Raw genomic sequence first — 20,799 nt, 5'->3', positions numbered from 1 at the left:
GGACTGAATTTTGCCTGTCCTGAAATTTGGGCAAAGTCACATTTCTTTAGGGAACAGGAATTCCGTTTTGGGAAAGAAAGATGAAACATTTTCTGGCAGGATAATTTAAATAAAATGGCAGCTGCTTGAAGCTACTCAGGGATTCAGAATGTTAAATAAATCCTGGAGAGAAGAATTAGTGAGCAGAAGACATCTGATGCAGTCAAAAGTGCATGCTGATAACATTATGACATGGTTTTATAATTTATTGTATGGTTATCACCTCTGCATACAATGTCTGTATAATATTTTATATACAAAGAGTCGAGTACAACTATGATTCTTCTGAAGATCAGAATTACATTTAGACTGCATGGATTTCAGGTAGGCTACTCTAAAACAACTTTTTGGTCAATCTGGGCTGAAAATTGTGTTCATTTTCACATACACTTAAATAAATACCCATAGGTTTCTTTCTACGTGCCAGAGGGGAAGCATTCCATTTTGTACTAAAACACCACAATAATGTTTTCAAACTGGTTTATGTGCACTGAATGGCTGTTCTGTTGCAGATTTACCCCAGTTTCTGATCACTTAAACTGGTTTATGTGTAATGTCTGTCCCTAGCTAATTAGATCTGGATATAAAGCTCAATGTAATCCAGGGAGTCTACTATGTAAGGGATCTACTTAAATGGAATGGGGATGAATGGGTTTTGCTGACAAAACATGTACGGATCCAGTACCTGCCTTGAAATGTATCTTAGCTTTCATCTTAAATATATAAAGATATGTAAGAGTAGGTCTGTCAGAACATCAAGCATGTGTTTGTGAGGTGATTTGGTTTTCCATTTCTGGAGGTGGAGTCCAGGGAGTTCATATTCATTGTCTACCATGAAAATCTGATACATTAGATCATGTATCATCCGCTGTGGTGAATCATGTTACTGCAGTTATTTCAGTGGGAGCTTACTGAAAAAAAATCTGTAGGCTTTGGAACTAGTGGAAAAACATGAGGCTCATGAGCTTTATAAAGCACAAGCACATTCTTGGGACTGGCCCTATTTATTTATTTTTGGTAAAATCAAAAACAGCAGGACAATAATTTGAATTCTGCTGTTACCTTGGTGTGAAGCCACTGTATCTCTAAAGCCAGTAACAATTTCTCTGGATTTACTGAAATGGTGTTGAATAAAAACCTTTGCCCACTATTTACTGATACCACTTTCCTGTTTCTAAGCACAAGAGGAAAATATAAAATGAATCAAATATAGAAGATGTAAAAAGAAGCTACCTGGATTCGGTTCACCCAGGGAACAGAGGGACAGGCTACACTAGTGTGTCTTCAGCATGTAGCAGAACAAGTTGGTCTTCTGGAAGGGTATTTCTTTTATCTACTGGGGATGTAATAACAGGGATTGCTTGTGGGAGGCTTCATTCTGCTAACCATCCCTTTGCACTTTTTGGATTATGCTAAGCTGTTCCAGTTTTTACTGTCTGAGCAGGAATTGGGAGTCTTTCTTCTGGTAGAACTGGGTGTGTGGTTCTACTGACAGGAACCAAACTTCAGAAAGCTTGAACAAATTTAACAGCATGCCAAAATTCAAAAGTATGCCCCATATTTTGCAGGGAGTGAACCAGGAAAGCCAAGGCTGCGACGGAACTCCAACTAGCTACAAGTATCAAAAACAATAAAAAGTCCTTTTTTAGATATGTGGGGAGCTAAAGGAAAAGCAAGGGCAATGTTGGACCCCTGCTAAACCAGATGGGACAACTGACAACTGATGCCCAGGAGAAAGCAAACTTGCTAAATGGGTACTTTGCATTGGTCTTTCACCAGTCCCGTAGGACGCCTCTACCCATTACGGGACAGGGAGGCTCTGGTGAGGGAGATTCCTTACCCGTCATCAATACTGACCTTGTGAAGGAACACCTTGAGAGGCTGGATACCTTCAAGTCAGCCAGCCCTGATAGTTTACACACCAGAGTACTCAAGAGGCTGGAAGGCATCATAGCTTAGCCCCTGGCACGGATCTTTGAGAACTCCTGGTGCTCTGGTGAAGTGCCCGAAGATTGGAAGAAGGCCAATGTGGTGCCTATCTCCAAGAAAGGGAGGAAAGGGGATCCGGCAACCTACAGGCCCATCAGCCTGACCTCTATCCTGGGGAAGGTCTTAGAAAACGTTATCAAAGAGGCCATTCTTAACAGACTGGCTGATGGCAACATCCTGAGGGATAGCCAGCATGGGTTTGTTGCAGGTAGGTCTTGCTTGATCAATCTTACTTCTTTTTACAACCAGGTGACTTATCACCTGGACAATGGAGAAAAGATTGATGTCATATGTCTTGACTTTAAAAAAGCCTTCGATCTGGTATCCTATGATCACCTCCTAGCAAAACTGACTAACTGCAGCCTTGGCCTCACCACGATCCACTGGCTGGAGAATTGTCTCCGTGTTAGGACCCAGAGGGTGATGGTTGATGCAAGTCAATTGTCATGGTGCGCTGTGACCAGTGGGGTCCCTCAAGGCTCTGTCCTAGGGCCTACACTAGTCAACATCTTCATTAATGATGTGGACATTGATATCAGAAGCAGACTGGCCAAGTTCACCGATGACACCAAACCCTGGGGTAAAGCGTCCACACCTGAGGACAGGAGGGTGATCCAGGCTGACTTTGACAGGCTCAGGAAATGGGCATATGTGAACCTGACGGTGTTTAACACCGAGAAATTTAGGGTTCTATACCTTGGGAAAAAAAACCTGCAGCATCCTTATAGGCTCAGCAGGGCTACACTGGCTAGCACTATGGGTGAAAGGGACTTGGGGGTCATGATTGACCACAAGATTAACATGAGCCAGCAATGTGATGCTGCACCTAGTAAAGTGAGCAAAACACTGGCTTGCATCCATAGTTGCTTCTCAAGCAAATTCCAAGACTTCATTCTCCTATTGTACTTGGCCTTGGTGAGGCTGCAGCTGGAGTACTGTGTCCAGTTTTGGGCTCCATAATTCAAAAAGGATGTGGAGAAGTTTGAGAGAGTGCAGAGGAGAGCCATGTGCATGATCAAAGGTCAGGAAAACAGACCCTATGATGAGAGGCTGAGAGCTATGGGACTCTTTAGCCTGGAAAAGTGCAGGCTCAGTGGTGATCTAGTGGCCACCTATAAGTTTATCAGGGGTGCTCACCAGGACCTGGGGGAATGTTTGTTCACCAGAGCGCCCCAAGGGATGACAAGGTTGAATGGTGACAAACTCTTCCATGACCATTTCAGGCTGGACATAAGGAAGAACTTCTTTACTGTCTGAACCCCCAAGGTTTGGAATAAACTGCTGCCAGAGGTGGTTCAAGCACCTACTTGGAACACCTTCAAAAGATGTTTGGATATTTATCTTGCTGAGATCCTATGATCCCTGCTGACTTCCTGCCCCTGGGGCAGGGGGCTGGACTTGAAGATCTCCCGAGGTCCCTTCCAGCCCTAATGTCTATGAAATCTGTGTCTGAAATATCTTTTTACCTTTCCTATATTCAACATCCACCTGCCCATAAAAAGTATTGCACAGATAGAAACTCAGTTCTCGATGGCACGGTGGAGGGGGCAACCATTTAGTGATTGTGTATATTTGACCGCTTCAATAACAGATTATTTCTATATAGTATATTTTGTCTCTAAAGAATACCAGTGTGCTTTACAAATTGTGTAGTCCTCTATTGACTTTAGGGCCTTGTTACACCTTTACACCGTGAGCCGCACAAATGTTGATCAGTGTTAGTGCTAGCTTGGAGTCTGGAGCAGTCACACCCTTTGTCTAAAAACCATCTCTGACTATCTCCCACCTACATAGCTGTGAGCATAGGCAACTGGTAGGGAGGACACGGGGGGGCACATGCCCCTCTTGATAGAGCCGTCCCTGCTGCCAACGCCACCAGCGGCATCTGCGGGTGCATGCCATCTCTGCCCCAACCACCAATGCTACCAGCAGCATCCACAGGTGCTCACCAGCTCTATGCCCCCACCATACCCCCTCCAGACTCAGGAGGCACAAGTCGCCCATGGCCTGGTAAGCAGGAGAAGAACAAGGAGCTGGAGTTGTGAGTTGTGGTGAGAACTAGTGAGCCAGGACAAGCTTCTATCGCTGCTCTTTGGGCAGGGGTGGAAGAGATCCCGGGATACTGGAGAACTTCATTTCAGGTGGAAGTAGCCACACCTTAAGGGAACAAGAACTAGATACGGCAAATCAGAGATAATCCTGCCTTGGAGTGGTGAAGCTTTGAACTATATGATGCTTAAAACTACTTTAAGGTGGTAGTGTCTAGACAATCCAGAGGTTAAGAGCTCTAGGAGCTGCCCAAAATTACTATGTAACAAGGCTCTCAGTATACAAATTCCTTTACCCACCAGTGAAATAGACCCGTTTTGTGATGGAATGCTCTCTAGAATAATGAACAGCAAAATCACATAACAGATAGGAAAATCAAGAACAGTATTGTTTCTAGCTGAAAATTACTGAGGAAATTAGGTCAACAGAATGTAATTATCTAGACTGGAACCTCCTAAGGGCACTGGCCAAAGCTGTGCACATGACCAGCTGTTCTTTTTTTTAATTTTGCTTTTAGAAGACAAAAATCAGGAAAAATATATATATATAGGTCAGCTTCTGTAGTACAAAATGTTTTTCAATTAAATATTTTTAGAGATTCACCGATATATCAATCCAATATCAGATTGGCACCAATATGAAGAAAATTGGCTGTATCAGAAATCAGCCCAATGCGGCTGATAATTTGGCTGATAAATGCCCGTGTGTGAGGTGGGGAACTCCCATCACTGCTAGCACCCCCAGAGGGCACAGGGGGGCGGAGGAGAGGTGTGTGTCCCAGGATCTGCATAGTGTGGGGTGGGGTGAGGTGAGGTGGGGTAGGCAGGCTGCAGCTGCCGGCTACAGTCAAGGCTGCAGTGGGCTATTCTCGGCAGGGGCTGGGCTCAGGATGGGAGATGGTGGTGCTGGGAGGGGTGCTACGGGGGGGCATGCAGCCACCCCAAATTTCACCATAGCCCCCCTCCCAGTGCCACCCCCGCCTGCCCTGAGCCCAGCCTCCACTGAGAAGAGCCCAGCACAGCCCCAGCTCCAGCCCGCAACTCCAGCCTACCTACCCCGGCCCACTGTGCCTTGCACAGATCTGGAGAGCACATGCCGCCCCATGCCCTCCTGTGGCGCAAGCAGCAGCAGGAGCCCTGTAGCTCCCAGATGAGCTGTGGCTCTGTCCCATGCCCCGCCCCACCTTGGCTGGGCAGTCTGCCCATGCCCCACTCCCTCCCTCACCAAAGGGGGTGTTGATCTGCTCCCCCATGCCCCTTCCCTCCCCGCTCCCCTTCCACCACAACAGAGTACAGGCAGCTGTACTGGAGATTGGACTGGTATCGGGCGATATGCCTCCTTAAAAAGCAGTTATCTGTATTGGCCCCCAAAATCTCTATCAGTGCACCCCTAAATATTTTGAGCTCTGTTTTAGTGCTATAAGTACAGCTTAAATGAATTCTGAAATGTTTTGGCTTTGTATGTTATATTTCTTGACCAACACACGTTGACAATCTTAAGTATGAATCAATCAAATGTTTCAGTCATTTTTCTCCTGCAAAAAATTCTGTAAAGTTTGAGCATATTTTTGGTGCTGACAGTTTACCATGATCTTTCATTACATCTCGTTTCAAACATGACACGGGCAGGAAGGAGCACAGCAGTGGCACAAAAGGCATAAAAATCAAAGCTCTTTGCAGGCCCACTTTAATGTTTGACCATGTACAATTAGATATCTTTCATTAAATTTGCTTCAAACCATGTATCTATAGCCCTATTATGTGCTGCTTTGGGAATCCCACTTTCTTGTCTTTAAGCTGTCTACCACCATCTGTTTTTAACACACTTCAGAAATAAGTTACCTAGACACAGGATTACAAAGCTGTTGTAAGGAAAAGTGAAAAGCCCTGCCTTTTTTACACAGGCACGACATACAAAGAATACACAGTGTGATCATTTTCCAAGTGGGGATTGGACAGTGGGAGATTTTCTTTATTGTAGCCACAATAACAATCTCAGTTAGAGAAGAGGAGAATTCCAAATGTGTGTGTGAAATATAATAAACAGAACACATCCTCCCTCATTTTGGCCTGATTCAGGGGAGCCTGGGTCAGGGTCACAGCTCCACTGGATATGTATTCTATTGTGTAATGCATTTCATCCTTTCAAGTCCATTTCCTTGCATCTGAGGAAATGATTAGGGTGTTAACCCAGGATTTAGAAGACAAAGGCTCCATTTCCTGTTCTTCCACAGACATCTTGTGTAAGTTTGAGCAAGTTAAGGTGCAGACAGATGTAGAAATTGAAGCACTTCAAATATACACACCCTATGATGCACTCCAAAAATGGCAGAAGTGCTCCCAAAGTAACCCCAAAGAAAGTACTAGTTAGAAACCATTTGTTCCTGTTATATATATATATGCAGCCTACAGAATGTGACAGGGGGCTTGGTCCTCCAGTATCCCACATTGCTCCAATATTTCCTACTTCTGGGGGTGAAGGAAGGAAAAGCAGGGCACTGTGTCAGTGAACACTCCCGTATTTGCTCCTATGAATGCCCCGACACATACCCTCTTCTCACCAGAACTGGGATTCTTCAGAACTAGGGTACCAGAGGCTCAGCGCCCCCTGCTGGAACTAGGGGACCCTGAAAGTAGGGAACTGGAGGTCTGGTGCCCTCCATGGTTGGAAATGGCAGATCCTCCACTCTGCTGGGTCTGGAATTTCTGCTTTCCAGTCCCTAATCCCTGTGTACCTGTATCTGACTGTAGACATCCAAATCACTTTTAGGATTTGGTCTCTCTTTTTATCCCTCAGTTTTCAACTGGTAACATGGGATTACAGTTCTGTCCCACACTGAAAAGGTTTATGTGATTAAATACCTCATAGACAGGTTGGCTCAAATCTTGTGGCAATGGGAGCAGAGGGAGGAGCTCATAGGTTGCTAGAACAAATCATGGCACACACTGGGCCAATTTCTGGGTATGTTGTTTTCAAATATAACTTTGTGCCACTTGGGAATGGAATATACTTAAGAGTATTTCAATATACAATATAGTACTGTTGATCATCTACAATTGCCAAAATGTCTACTGTGAGCTTTGAAAGTGCCATATTCTAAAACTAATCTTACCAAATCTTGCAAGAACTAGGCAGCTCACTTTGCTATGTGACTTAGGAAATCTGAATAGCCAGGTGAGTCTATAATTTCTTTTAAAGCATTGGTATTCTCTTGTCTTTCCACAGGAAGCTTTTCAGGAGACAATGACCACTTCTTGGCAATTCATCAGAGAAAGAGTGGGAAACCTGTATTTATCTATCACCACATGCAGAGTTTAGAAAGAAGTTTGGACACAAGCAACCAGAAGAATAACAAACACAATTTCCATTCCTCTTCCCACAACAAAGTCAGCAAGCTGCACCCTGCCATCATTGTTAAATCACCATTCCCAAGATCTGCGTATGATCCATCCCTTAATCTATTGGCTATGACTGGTCAGGACTTGGAAGTGGAAAATCTCCCTGTTCCAGCAGCTAACATTATTGTAGTGGTAAGTGCCTTTCTCCAGATCTTGATATTGCTGCCTGTGCCTTTTTATCCATTCAATGATCTAAATCAATGGTTTCCAAACTAGTTTGCAGACTACTGTTGACTTGAGTGACCACAGCAAACGGTCCATAGTTCAAGTTGCTCCACCCTTGCAATTAAAAGGTGCATGAAAAGAATGAATGGTGGGCCATGAGAGATTCTGAGGTTTGATAATCCAAGAGATTTGGGACCAGTTAGACTAAATCAATGGCTACACCTTGCATCCCTCATGTTGTCCTTCTTATTCAAGTACAGTTCTCATTCAGTAAGCCCTGCTCTGTGTGTGGGTGTGTGTGTGTATGTGTGTGCGCGCGCGCACGGGCATGTGTGCCTGCACAAAACAAGCAGACAGTGGGAGATCTGCTCCTATGTCGTTAAGCAACTTATTTTTCCTTTAGATGTCCTGAACACCTACCTTCCTCTATGTTTCTGTCTTTGAATTTATACTCATGAAGAAAGTGAAAGACTCTCCATTGCTGTGTGGGTTTTAAAACTATTTAAAAACTCTGAGCAGCATTTAATTGACAAAACCTTCTGTCCTACTGAGGCAGCAATAAACATTCTTGCATTTGAGATGGACACTGGGTACTTTCTAGGTCACAGACAGGAACTTAGTTGTCAGGCCAAAAAGGAAGCTTCCTGGCCAGCTTCTTAACAAGTTGCTGGGAGCTGTGCCAGACTTTTCTGGCAAACCATTAAGGAGAAAAACCCAGATTTTCTCCTTTAAAGAAGAAAAGTGTGGGAAACAGTAGGTTCCCCCTTGGAGGCTGGCAGAGCTCCTGCAAGGGGCTGAGTGGTGTGAGAGAAGGGTGACCAGCAGGGAGCATACACATGCACAGGCAGCCTGGAGAGCAGTTCCCCACAGGTAAGTCTGGTGATGGAGAAGGGGAGGATTGAGGCCCCCATAATGAGGGAGGAGGGAGAGGGGGAGGGAGTTGGATGGAGCTGGGGCTGCTGCCCAGCTGGCAGTGTGTGGGGCTGGCAGAGTGGGACCCAGGGCTGGGATGTGCAGCTGCAGAGCCTGGGTGGTGAGCAGGATGGCAGTTCATCTGGGAGGTCGGGTGGGGGGGCTTCCTGCCACTGCATGTGCTCCTGGCAGGGGCATGAAGGGCAAGTGCTCTCAGATTTGTGCATGGGTGGAGGCAGGTGCAAGCTGCCCACTGTGGCCTTTGGGTCCCCATCCTGCTGCCCTCCCCCTGGGGCCTCTGCCACCCAATGGGCACGACCCTGTGCAGCAGGACAGAGTGGGGTGGGGAAGCTCAGTACCCATACCGCAAGCCCTGTGCCGCCATGGCAAAGTGCCCCCTGCCTGCCTAGCAGCAGCATGAGTGGTATCATGGAGTTGTGCCCTTCGCTGCTTCTGGGCAGGCAGGGGATGCCTTGCCATAGTGGCGCAAAGCTCTGAGTGGTGGCAATGAGCTTCCTGACCTTGCTCTACCCTGCCATGCCAGGTCCCTCCCACTGACTTATGGAGGCCCCAGGAGGAGAGCAGCAGGACGGGGAACCCCAAGCCCACAGCAGGCAGCCCACATGCACCCTGTTCCGCACAGGCTCCACTCTGGCCATGCCGACCATGGGGGAGGAGGAGCCAGGCTTTGCGCTCCATTCTGCCGCAGCAGCTGCTGCCTCTTGTGGGCAGCAGCTTGGGTTCGGGTGATGCAAGGGCCTGCAAACCTGCATCTCTGGCCCCATAGCACTGGAAGCCAGGGGCCCCCTCTGGCAGGGCTGGGGGGGAGCTGTGGGTGGAGAGTGAGAGGCACCAGAAGGGCCCAGGGGGGCTTTGGGTCAGGAGTGAGGGGCAATGTCATGGACAGGGCCCTGGCAGACAGGGCTGCTCAGCAGCACAAAGCAGTTGGGCAGCACGGGGGAACAGCTGCAGCTTGACCTGCATCCTGGTGAATGAAGGGAACAGGAGGGGCTCTGATTCTCTGTGATAAAAAACCCAAAATCAAACACCGAAATGGATAGGTATTTAGAATGTCTTTTATTACAGAGATTAAGGCACAGGTAGGCTTCCAAACTGCTTTAAAGTTGTACATATATCAGTAAAATATTGTGTTCAACTGATACCTATATATATAGTGACGTGTGATTTTAATCACAAAAAACACAAATTTGGGGGGGTGTTAATCAGAGAATTTGTGATTTTTTTTGTTTTTGTTTTTTGATCAGAGATTTAGAGATTTTTAAACAAAGAAAGCCAGGATCCCAGCAGATCACCATTCCGTATGGAGTACAGAGAAAAAATCAATAGGTACTGAAGTGTCATTGACTGCTATTGCAGTAAGAGGCAGGTATAGTTCTTGAAGCTATTACCTACATACCAGGGAAAGCCACTGAATCCATGTAGTCACTGATCCATCAGGTTCACTCCATTCCTTCCCCACTGTTCCTTTCTCTTGCTGTAAAAATAGTCCTTGCAGGGCTGTGTCCCATGACATATGCAGGGACTACATGAATTCTGCACAGGCAAAAAATTCTGCTTCCTGGCATGGTAAAGCTTACATGGGTACTGGTATAGTCCTGCCTCACCATGTAGAAAAGAGGAGGATTTCTCTTTCTACTTTCTAATGTATAGAATTCAGTAATTCGTAACAGTTCTCCCACTCATTAGTGTGAATTACTAAGCTTCAATTGTTAGTATATGACTAATTGTAACTCTCAGGATATGACTAATTCTGTAAATTATTTTGAAATACTCTTCTAGGAAAGATGCTAGATTTAAAAAACACAAGCTTTTAAAAATGATTAATGAGGATAAAGCTACCCTGTTGCACAGCACTTTGGCATTTTAGCATAGGGATTTTTTCAAAAGGAAGATTTTTGACTTTGCCTTGGCTATTTGACTGTTCTACACACCCAAGTAGCTCCAGGTTGCTATTCTGATAAATATACCAAATAGCTGCTCATCTATTGGTGTAAATGGAATGTAAGTAAATGCAGGAGACACAGAAGAGGTAGAATAGAACTAGCAGGGAAAGAGTACATTTGGATTCATGAAACATTTTGTACTAATGCTAACTGATAGTAAAAATGTATTTCCAGAGGATTAGTAGCTAAGAATCAAATTCTATTCTTACAGGCAACATGTGCAGCTCCTGTTTGGTGTGGGATGTGTAACAACACAGATTTAGCCTTATTCAAACTTCTGCACTGAGATGGATGGAGCAGCTGATGATGGTGCTGTTCCCTGGGGACCTGTCAGCTGTCAGTGCAGTTGCACCAGTGAGCAGAGCTGATCAGCAAGGCGAAGTGTTCTGTGCCAGCTGATGGGCATATTAGCCGAGTGTGTCCCCAAGTTAGCTTCTACAAATAAAGCTGTCTACCCTTTCTTGCCGAACTCAAAGTTTTACTTGGCCTCTTATAAAGATGATTCCTGAACTTGAATACAGCTGCCCATGCAGATGTGAGCAAATTCAGCCCAGAATACACTGTGATATAATAGTCACTCCTTTCAATAGGTGATAGAACTTTGTGGAGTCTGTGAAAAGTTGGACAGCACTGGGAGCCTCCAAACATTTTGTGAGGTCTCCCAGGGCTTTCAAATAGATGACTCTGCAGTTGCCTTTAAATCTAAATTCAGCAGGCTTTGAATAGGCAGTTATATAACTGGCCTATTAAAGCTACATTAAGTTCCCATTAAGTGACCATAGTCTGCAGCTTTGTTACCTCACTTTTGCAATGAAGAATCTGTCACTGCTCTGAGACTTTCTTTTCTGACAGAACCATATGGGCTCTTATATCTAGGCCCAACAATGTGAGTTAAGGGAGCCTTATCTTGTGATTTCCATCTTTCTAAGGGCATGTCTGATAATGTTATTTTAATATCATCTTTTAGAATGAGTGCACATGAAAGTGCATGTTTAATATTGGAAGTTCTGAGAAATTCAACAAATGAAAGGGCTAATCCTATAATAAGAAGTTTCCCTAAAGGCATCTTCCATCAAAGGGCAGTTCTTCCACTGCATGCTGGCCATGAGAATTCAAGCAGATTTGAGCTCATTCTAGAGTGTTGCTTGTCTACATTTTTTCCCTTAAATGTAAAATTAAGTGGATAATAACATTAATGTAATTTCAGAAAGATTTTTTTGTTTTGTTTTTAATATATCTATGCCATTTCCTTTATGTTCTTGAGTAGCATTTGCTGCTTGTTGTGTCTTTTTGGTTTTGATCATTTAGGGCAAGCAACAGCATTTACTGGATTGCCCTGGTTGACCTTTTTGTTCCAGCCTTTAGCAGTGCTGTTGGTGCCTCAACTTGAAAGGGCAATTGCTAGTGTTAATGCTTCCTGTAATCCAGTTACATGACTAGCTCACATTGTGATTTAGTAGGAAAGTCTGGAAAGGGGGGTTATTTTTTTGGTAAATCAATACTGTCACAGCTTAGCACAGAGAAATAACTAAATTCAATCTAATTTCAGTGATTTGAGGTCCATTTTCTGTATGATAGAGACAGAGAGAAAGGATGACTGTTCAAGTATTGTAGAATTATGAGGTAAAATGTTGTGCTAGAGAAATTTAATCTGACCAGCAAAATATCACTGATGTACACCTGGTTCCTTGAAGCACGTTGTGAAGCCAAAAGTTCTGTGGATACCGTGTGCCAAAGTCATGTTTTGTGACTCCATCAATAAAGAAGCTGTGTTAATGATTAATCTCTAGAGTGAACCTGGGGAAATTGCTTTGCTCTCTTGCATGTAGATGGAAGAGAAGAGAGATTTCTTTTCCAGGGATACATTTTATAAAACTCAAGGCTTTTGATTACAGAAAAAATGCTTTGCCTTATCTTATGCTTCTAGCTTTTCTATATGGTTCTGTTTTAGGAACAGCAGGCACTTTGACTGATTGTTGCATAACTGTGCCTCATCAGTCTGACTGTTCAGCTATATGTTCCTCTAAGGTGCAGCAGTAAAAATATGAGAACAGCTGACTGATGATTTTCTATAGGACCCAGTATTAAAAGTATCCTATTCACTGGGAGCATTTTTAGATGTGAAGACAATAGTAGTGTGTCAAACAAAAATGCACATTTTCCAGTGGGCATTCAATAGTCTGTTCATTTTGCTCCTGACTTTCCAAACTGAGATGTAATTATTCAGAGTTTTTCATAAGTAAACATACGTGGAAAGTGGTTGGCAGGCAAGTCAGTGCAGTACACAGAAGGCAGAAATGGATCCTGGATGAATGCTTATTTATTAGGAAAGCTGCTGCCGTCTGATGTACATATTGAAAACTTAAACTTTATTTTGGGTGAATATGGAAGATAAGTAAAGGATTTAATAGTATTGCTTGCCAGTAGCATAACTAGGGGTGGGTGAGTTGGGCCCAGCTCCAGGCGCCAATTTAGAAGGGACACCAGCATGGTGACGCCTGGGGAGCCTGGGTCACTGCAGCAGCAGCCAGTGTCTAGGAAGCTTGCACCACTGCAATTTGGCCTCCCTCCCCACACCCCACATGCCAAAATTCTTAGTTACCTCTCTGTGGGTTGCAGGCACAGATAATGTAGGCATGGACCTTACAACTAACTCTTCTGAGCTATGCTAAAGCATCTGACCTGTAACCTTCCGCTGTTTATTCAAGCCTAAGTTTCTCCAAGGCAAGGAATCTTACTATTTTGCAGTCTCTGTTTAGATTTGTGATATAGGCAAATATCCACTAATAATTGAGCTGAGGCCTCCGGGCATGTTTTCAGATGCATCGTCCAATGTGTTTACATCCAGGCTTCAAGAAGAGAGGGACTAATTAATTTGCTCATTTCATCTGTTCTTTCTTTCATTCTGCATGCCTTGTTAACAAATGCCAAAATTGCTTGTCTTGTGCTATGTATCATACACATTGCTAGAGGATCATGGTATATTACAAATGTATAAATTGCAATAAACCTAAGTCTCCCATCTTGTGGTCATCTACTAGATCCAGAAATCCAAATAAATAAGATTGTAGGCCTAGATGATCTTAATTTAGAATATGGCTGATAGTTCTTAGTACAATCTTCTGGGTCCTGGAATGAATTGCAGGCAGCTGTGGTTAACTAAACTGCTTATAGTCTGGTAACAGTCCTACGGACCAAACCTCTGTCACTACAATGGTTGATGAAAGAGGAAAATTCTCTTTGCCTGTTCCAAGATTTTTGGTGTAGGACTGAGAGATTTAAACTTCCTGCATTTTAGCATTGTTCTCGTATCAAGTGTATTAGGTCAGCAAGCTCTGAGTGTGTCCTACCTTTTTAGGTCATCTGAGAACCAGGGAAGTTGTCAAGGGTCAGTATTGAATGGTACATTTTCAGTGATAATGTAGAAAATTGAAGATCCTCTATTAAATGCAGAAATCAAAACAGTCTGATTATCTGCTGGGAATACTAAGGGACTCCAGGTAAAGGAAATTCTTCTTTGAGGCTAAGAAGCTATACTGAGAATCATATTGTCACCATTATTTCAGGCCTCATTTGAAAAATTACTGTTGCATCTTCCTTCCTGGACAGGTTGCCTCTTCATAAATGCATCTTCCTTTCTTACTTGTTGATATGACCATAACTCACAAGCACATAAATTGTATGGATCCTTCCATTGGCTCCCCATTTCCTACTGAATCCAGTTCAAGTATCACACTGAAAGCTCTGTACAAATCTGCCCCTCTTCATTTATACGCTTTTCTGTATTGACACACTGTCTCTATCTTTTTCACGTTGCTGCTGATGTCTGTTTTCCTGATTTTTTTTTTTTTCCTTTTTCATCCATGCTTCCGAGTCATCATTTTCATATTAATTCATTCTCTAAACATGTTCACAAAGACCCTATCTTCTCTTCTTATCAAGTCAAAACCCTGCTGTGATGTTGGTAGGAAATCAGTCAATCCACAGAGATATGTATGGGGGGGGAACACAATAATAAAATTGATCAAGGATTTGGAACTGAAATTGCTTGTGTTCATTGGGGCTGCCAGAGTGCTCTGATAAGACAAAGCTAGTCCATGAGTTATCAACTGGGGGTATGCATACTCCTGGGGCTACTTGGAAAGGGGCTAGGGGGCTACATGCAGGCAGGCAGGGATGGAGCGCTGCCACCCACCACCCCATGCTGCCCTCTCCCAGGAGCAGGGCCAGGGAGGGGTGAGGGCAGTGGCTCTCCTCTGTGGGCCACACAGGAACTGCCCAGCTGGCCGGACGCAAGGGCGAGGAGCTTGCACACAGCAGCCACCGCTGCCATCTGCCACCCTGCGCCACTGCTACCTCCATGTGCAAGCCCCCGCTGCTGGTTCGCACCCAAGTGCTGCCTCTTCCCCCCTCCTCCCATCAGAAGAGTGCCCAGAAGATAAAGGTACACTCCTTTAAAAAGGTTAAAAACCCCTGATTTAGTCAAAACATGTTTGGCATTTTTCCAAAACAGGTTTTTAATGGAAAACTTTAAGTTCATTTTTAATTTCCCATAAAAAACAGAAGAATGTATGTACAATCATAAGAATGAAATTTTAAATTAAAGACATTTTTAAATTCTTTGGCAGAAAATCTTTGCCACTTCCAAACAACAATCAGTTTGTGGTAAGATCAAAAGACCATGAGTACGACCAAATAAAGCACTTTCAAGACAGTTTCACAGTTTCTGCCAACAGGTTGCTCTAAAATCCTTTTGCTTTACTAGAGCCTTCTTTCCTCCCACTCCTTTCTCCCACCCTGCTGGCTGCTCCCTTATATTATCTTGCTACCACTGACCAGATGCCTCCAGCCTATTGCTCAGCTCACACACAACAGCTGACCCGCTCTCCATTTTGATTCCCTTTGCTACTTCCTTTTCTTGCTTTCCAGAGATTCTAGACCCACCTAGTGGTAATAAGCAGGGAAAGACCTTAATAATGAGCAGGCAGAACATGCAAGTGATGTTATTGCTACTCATACCTTCTCTTCTTCTACCCTGTTGTTTGTCATGATTCCCTTTCATAACTCACCCTGGTCTGTAAGGTGTTTGGGACAGGAATATTGTTCTACTGTGTGTATAGCTCCTAGCACAGTTGAGGTCCTGATGCTGGCTCAGTCACCTCAGATCTAATTGCAGTTGCACTAATGAAGTAGTCTCAGGAGCTCTGTCACTCACCCTCTTTGGGATAAAGAACTGAAGGGTCCATATGTTGACAGATCCTTCCACAGAACATCTACCCCATCTACAAAGGTACAATGAAACATTCTGCAGCTTGATATTATGGCTCTCAGTATCTTGATTCCCAGTTCATCAAAAGTATTCACTTCTCCTGTGGACCCTGTGAAGAGGGGCAGGATTTTCCTCAGAGTTAAAATAATGTCAATTTTGTAGAATGAAAAGGAAGATAAAATGCAATGGCATTCAGGAGAACAAGTCATCCACAAACTGGCAGGTTGACTGACTATGGGGCAAGGAGCCAAGTAGCTGTCCATGAAACATGACAAAGTCAGATGTGTTTTGCCACTTAACATCTGAGTCCTGATATTGTCTGACTAAAAGATGAATTGGTACTGTGCCAGGTGAAGGAAGAGTAAATATGAATGCAACATCTCAGCAGTAACTTGTTGAAGGGGCTTTTCTGAGGGGGTCTTATCTATGAATCCTGGAAGCTGTCAAATGGATCCATCTGAGAAAAACAATTGAGGTCATATTCTTATACTCTGTTTCTTAAAAGTTCAGACAAGTATTGAACTGATTTTCAGTGAAGTTTTGCATCCCCCATTAGTGATTAGAGTGGTGAGTTGCTAATGAGCTCTAAATGCTAGTTGCACATTAAGAACGATGGCAATTTTTCAATCACTTCCCTTTCCACTGTAATCACTTACCTGCTGTGTTCACCTGTATTTTATGCCTTAGCCCTGAATTCTCTCTCTCCCATCACATCTTCAAAACATTTTCTTCTTGGACACCAAGTTTAATATAATATTAATCATTCCCATTAACTTCCCCTTTTTCAATTATAATAATAGGTTCTCTCTAACTTCCCCTTTCACAATGATAATAATATATCTGCAGCAAGCCTTGCAAATAGCCTTTAGTAGCCTCCAGCTCCTTGCTAGCTCTGTCATTCTGGATTTTATTTGCACAAAGAAGTTTAGAGAGTAGGCATTTGTTGGCCTCATTTGTTTTCTGCTTCCTTCTGTGCACTTCAGCAGGGATAATTGCATGCTGAACCATTATCGTGGCATTGTGTTTGCCGTCAGTCTTTGTAGAAGATGGCAGAAAAGATTCTGTTAGTTGTAATATGCCTTAAAACCCCCCCAAAGCACATTTATTTTTATCTTTGTCATCCTACTTGTAAAGTGTTAATAAAATATTAGTGGTTTATTTGAAAAATGCACCACTTTAATTGATTAGCTTAGTGCCAGAAGTCTAAGATAGTGGATCTACAATATTTTCAGGTTGTCTGGGGGTGGAGGTGGGGGTTCTGTATAAAATTAAATTGGAAAACTGGGCATGGATTTCAAGATCGGGACACTTGTGTTTTGAATTTTTCATAATGGTAAACTCTACTATGCCAAGCATCCTGTTGATATTTTAAAATGTAACTGCTTAAAAAAATCATACTACTGTCCATTCCAAAAAAGTAGGCTAAGTATTAGGCAGATACTTCAGTTCTCAAGGAAAAGGAATCCACTTATCTCTCTTTCCAAAATGAAGCTAAGGATTTTTTTTCCCAGTAAGTAGTGTGCTTTCTCAATCAAAACATGCATTTTCAGCAATTATCTATGGATTGAGGTTGAATTCAGCTAATAGCTTCATCCCAAATTATTCCTTTATTCATTTTTTTGAAATGTTAGAAAAAATATTTAAGTTTTACATGTCAGATTCAAAAGAGAAATTAAGTACCATATTGTAGCAAGTGGGCCTTCCCAGAGTCAGTCCGACGTTGGCCCGCCCACCTGTTTCTGGGCTAACCACCTGCCTCTCTCGCTTGCCATGCCTTGTTGGAAAATGGTTAAGGTATTACACCAGTGGGAGGCAGCCCATTTTCCCACCCTGATGCCAGGTGTGCAATCTGTGGCTTTCAGGGCTCCAACCCCTTCCGCAGTCTCGGGGCTCCAAGCTCTGTCTCCATGCCCTCCCTGGCCCCAGGAGCTTCCTTAATAGCTCCCCAAGGCTCAAGGCCCCACCTCCCTGGAGCTTTATGCTGGCTCCTATATGCAGCTTCAGACCTCCGCTGCATAGTCTGGGTGCCACCACAGGGCCCTCCACCAACCTGGGCCCTGCCTCAGTGCTCCCCGATCTTGCTTACCAGGGATGTGGGAGCTGGGGTTATTAAGGTGCCCTGACCCACCCTTTACTAGGGTGGTAACTAGCCTGGTATTTCCTGGGGGATCTCACGCCACTCGGAGCCCACACCTGGCAGGGTGCAGTTTTGGGTCATGCCCAGGACCAAGAGCCTCCTCACCATCTGCATCAACTCTTGCCCTTACCTCCTGGTTGTTCCTGCTGCAGCTCAGCTAGGTGATGTTTCTGCATACCCTGGCAGCAGCAAACTGCAACCTTTTTATACCTTGTTCCCGAGATGGCTACTGCCATCAAGTACCTGGTACCTGCCTGACTGCCCTTAAAGTGGCAGGCTCAAACAGTGCCCCGCTACACACACACACACACACACAGATGAGAAAAAGGAAGAACTCCTCTTGAAATAGTTTTACTTTGTATAAATAGTTAAAAATTTGTTTGATCTCTAGAGCATAGGAATGGGTCTGTACTAATGTGGACTATAGTAGGTGCTCAGTTGCTTAATGGTGATGTAGTACAGCATTGGCTTACATTTGTTTGACCAAACTTTGGGTAAAAGAAGGAGGCGAAGGAAATGAGTGGGCCAGAGGATGTCATAAGCTGTGAATCATTTTAGAAAATTCAAGAAAAATGGGAAGGGAAAAGAATAGGCTAATGGTTCCCTACAGTATTTTTTAGTGGTTTGATCCTAGACAAAGCTAATTTTAGACAAAATGTAGAATAACAATAGGCATGTGAATTTGAATAACACCAATAAGAATTTTTTTATCTTATTTAGAAAATTTCTTAGTATGGATAGAGGCAACAGAGGATAAAAATTTGCGTTCAACTCAAAATCTTTGCTGAATAGCCCATCTGCAGATGATCTACGTGCTCTTTTAAAAATGAATTTGAACCCTAGGTAAGAAAACAGATTAGCCAAGTGTTAGAGACTTTTTGAGACTTTAGGACTTAAAGAAATTAATTTTAAATATTTTTACATGTTAACAAGATTATTGTTATTTTAGATAAATGTCAGTGTAAGAGTGATATTGCAGCCATGACAGTCCGGAAGTGAGGCAAGAGGCAAGGATTTCTTAGGGCAATATCTTTTTTTGACCAATCATGGAGTTGAGATAGAGTTAGGCAAGCTTTTGAATGCAAGATATATTTTGTCAGATGAGCCCAGAATGAGCCAGGCACAGAATAATAAAGAACAGTAGTGGGAAAGGGAGAGAAAAAATCCTAGGGTGTAGCAGACGCACATTTTCACCTTTCATGTGTTGAAGGGAATCTTACCTAACACCTTTAAAAGGCAAACCTGGGGAAAAACTCATAAGCTGGCTGGACACAAGAGCCAAGAACTAAATGTTTAATATTGGCTTTATGGCATGCTATACTTTACATGAATCCTGAATTATTTCCACACATGAAAGGTGAGAATGACTCTTCCTTTTGAATAGGGCTTGATATCCCAGTAATCAGCTTCTTTTCTTTTGCTAATTGTGTCTGTTACCCACAATAATGTCTCTCATTCTGTCCCAATACTGTTCTCTACTACACTGTGCCTGGCTCCTTCTGATCACACCCGACAAGAATGTCTTGCATTTGAAAGCTTGCCTAAATTTATTCCAATTACATAGTTGGTCCAGTAAAAGATATCACCCTCAGAAATTCTCCCCTCTTTAGATAAATGCACATATTATAAATTTGATTATGTCCCTGATATGCCTTATCTAAACCATTTATAGTCATTTATATCTTTTCTGAATTTTATTATTGAATTTGCTATTCAAAATGTAGGTACCCATATGATTGTATTGAATTTTGGTGGGACTGTCTCTTTAAACCTTTCTTTGTTCTCAGAATATATCTGAAGGTCAACAATAGCCTAGTGATTAGAGCACCTAAGAGGTAGCGTGAAACAAATGGGTGATGCTCTGAATTGGGGAGAAGGGAAATCTGAATCCAAGTCACTAATAAGAATGATTTACCCACTCCTCTACATTATACAATGTGGGCATTGTTGTTCGAGGTATGTGCGGAGTGTTTTCTCAGGTGGTATTTGGTTGCTGTATCTTTTGCTATACAGACTGCTGGAGTCTGTGTGTTCTGCAAGGCCTGTAACTTCATATAGCTTAGCATAACTATGGCCAGGGCTGTCCCTGGGAGGGGCGGGGGGATTGGGGAGACTGCCCCGGGCCCTGCGCTTTGAGGGGGGGCCATGGAGCCAGGCAGAGCAGCAGTGGTGCAGTGCTGGGCAGAGCGGCAGCTCTGCGTCCAGCCAACCCACCCCCTGATTTGCCCTGGGCCCCGCACCCTGCTCAGGTCGCCTCTCACTATGGCATAGCACAACTGGAACTCCTACAGGGACCACCTCGTCATACCCAAAAATGAAATAATTTTTCTTAAAATGTATTTTTTCCATTCACTGAAAATTCTGAAGAATAACCGAAAACTAGTTTGGACACCAAACAACAACAACAAATCAAAATTTTGCACAGCCCCCATTCCAAAGATCTGCTTTCCACACCACTTAAATGGCCCTTCCATGGATACAAATGGAAAATAACTTGGGGATCTGAACAACGGTGGATTTTCTATTCTTTGCTTTGGTTTTGCTCTTTAGGGCTCCCTCCAAGCAGCATTCTAGGAGTTACCGTAAAGTGTGGGTCTAAGCTGCTCTGCCCCTTCCCTGCCCTTCCCAATCATGCCTTTGTATGGATTGGAACCACATTCATCCCACAACACAAAGGTACTCTAGATGGGCGTGGAGGCAGATTTTTATCCCTCATGAATAAATCAAGTTTGTATTCGAAGGGTTTTTTATGTCACAGTCTGAATTGTGTGCATCTCCTTCAAGGGAACTGAAGCACCACTATCATCTAATGCAGCATGAGCAAAAAGGTTTCCTGCCTTAAAGAGTTTCATTTTCCTTTGTTCATACTTGAGGTCC

The 20,799-nt window shown here is 43.6% G+C and overlaps 1 protein-coding gene across 4 annotated transcripts in view; it reads left to right on the top strand.

Annotated features, from left to right (window-relative positions):
• PTPRR (protein tyrosine phosphatase receptor type R) overlaps positions 1 to 20,799 on the top strand; it is a 231,792-nt gene that overhangs the window by 8,763 nt on the left and 202,230 nt on the right. The window contains exons 2-4 of one of the 4 annotated variants that reach the window (XM_090042534.1): positions 302 to 363; positions 1,219 to 1,359; positions 7,303 to 7,607. In XM_090042534.1, the coding sequence (XP_089898660.1) occupies positions 7,383 to 7,607 (225 nt within the window). In that variant the 5' untranslated portion in view covers positions 302 to 363; positions 1,219 to 1,359; positions 7,303 to 7,382. Of the gene's footprint in view, positions 1 to 301; positions 364 to 1,218; positions 1,360 to 7,302; positions 7,608 to 20,799 lie in introns of those variants that run through there. The other 3 variants (XM_090042535.1, XM_090042533.1, XM_090042536.1) reach the window with 3 other exon arrangements.

The sequence above is a fragment of the Crocodylus siamensis genome, chromosome 4 (assembly GCF_052110815.1).
Source record: "Crocodylus siamensis isolate JL-2025a chromosome 4, ASM5211081v1, whole genome shotgun sequence".
In the NCBI taxonomy this organism is placed as follows: domain Eukaryota; kingdom Metazoa; phylum Chordata; order Crocodylia; family Crocodylidae; genus Crocodylus; species Crocodylus siamensis.
The sequence above is the reverse complement of the archived record's forward strand: the minus strand, read 5'-3'. Positions and strand labels throughout refer to the sequence as shown.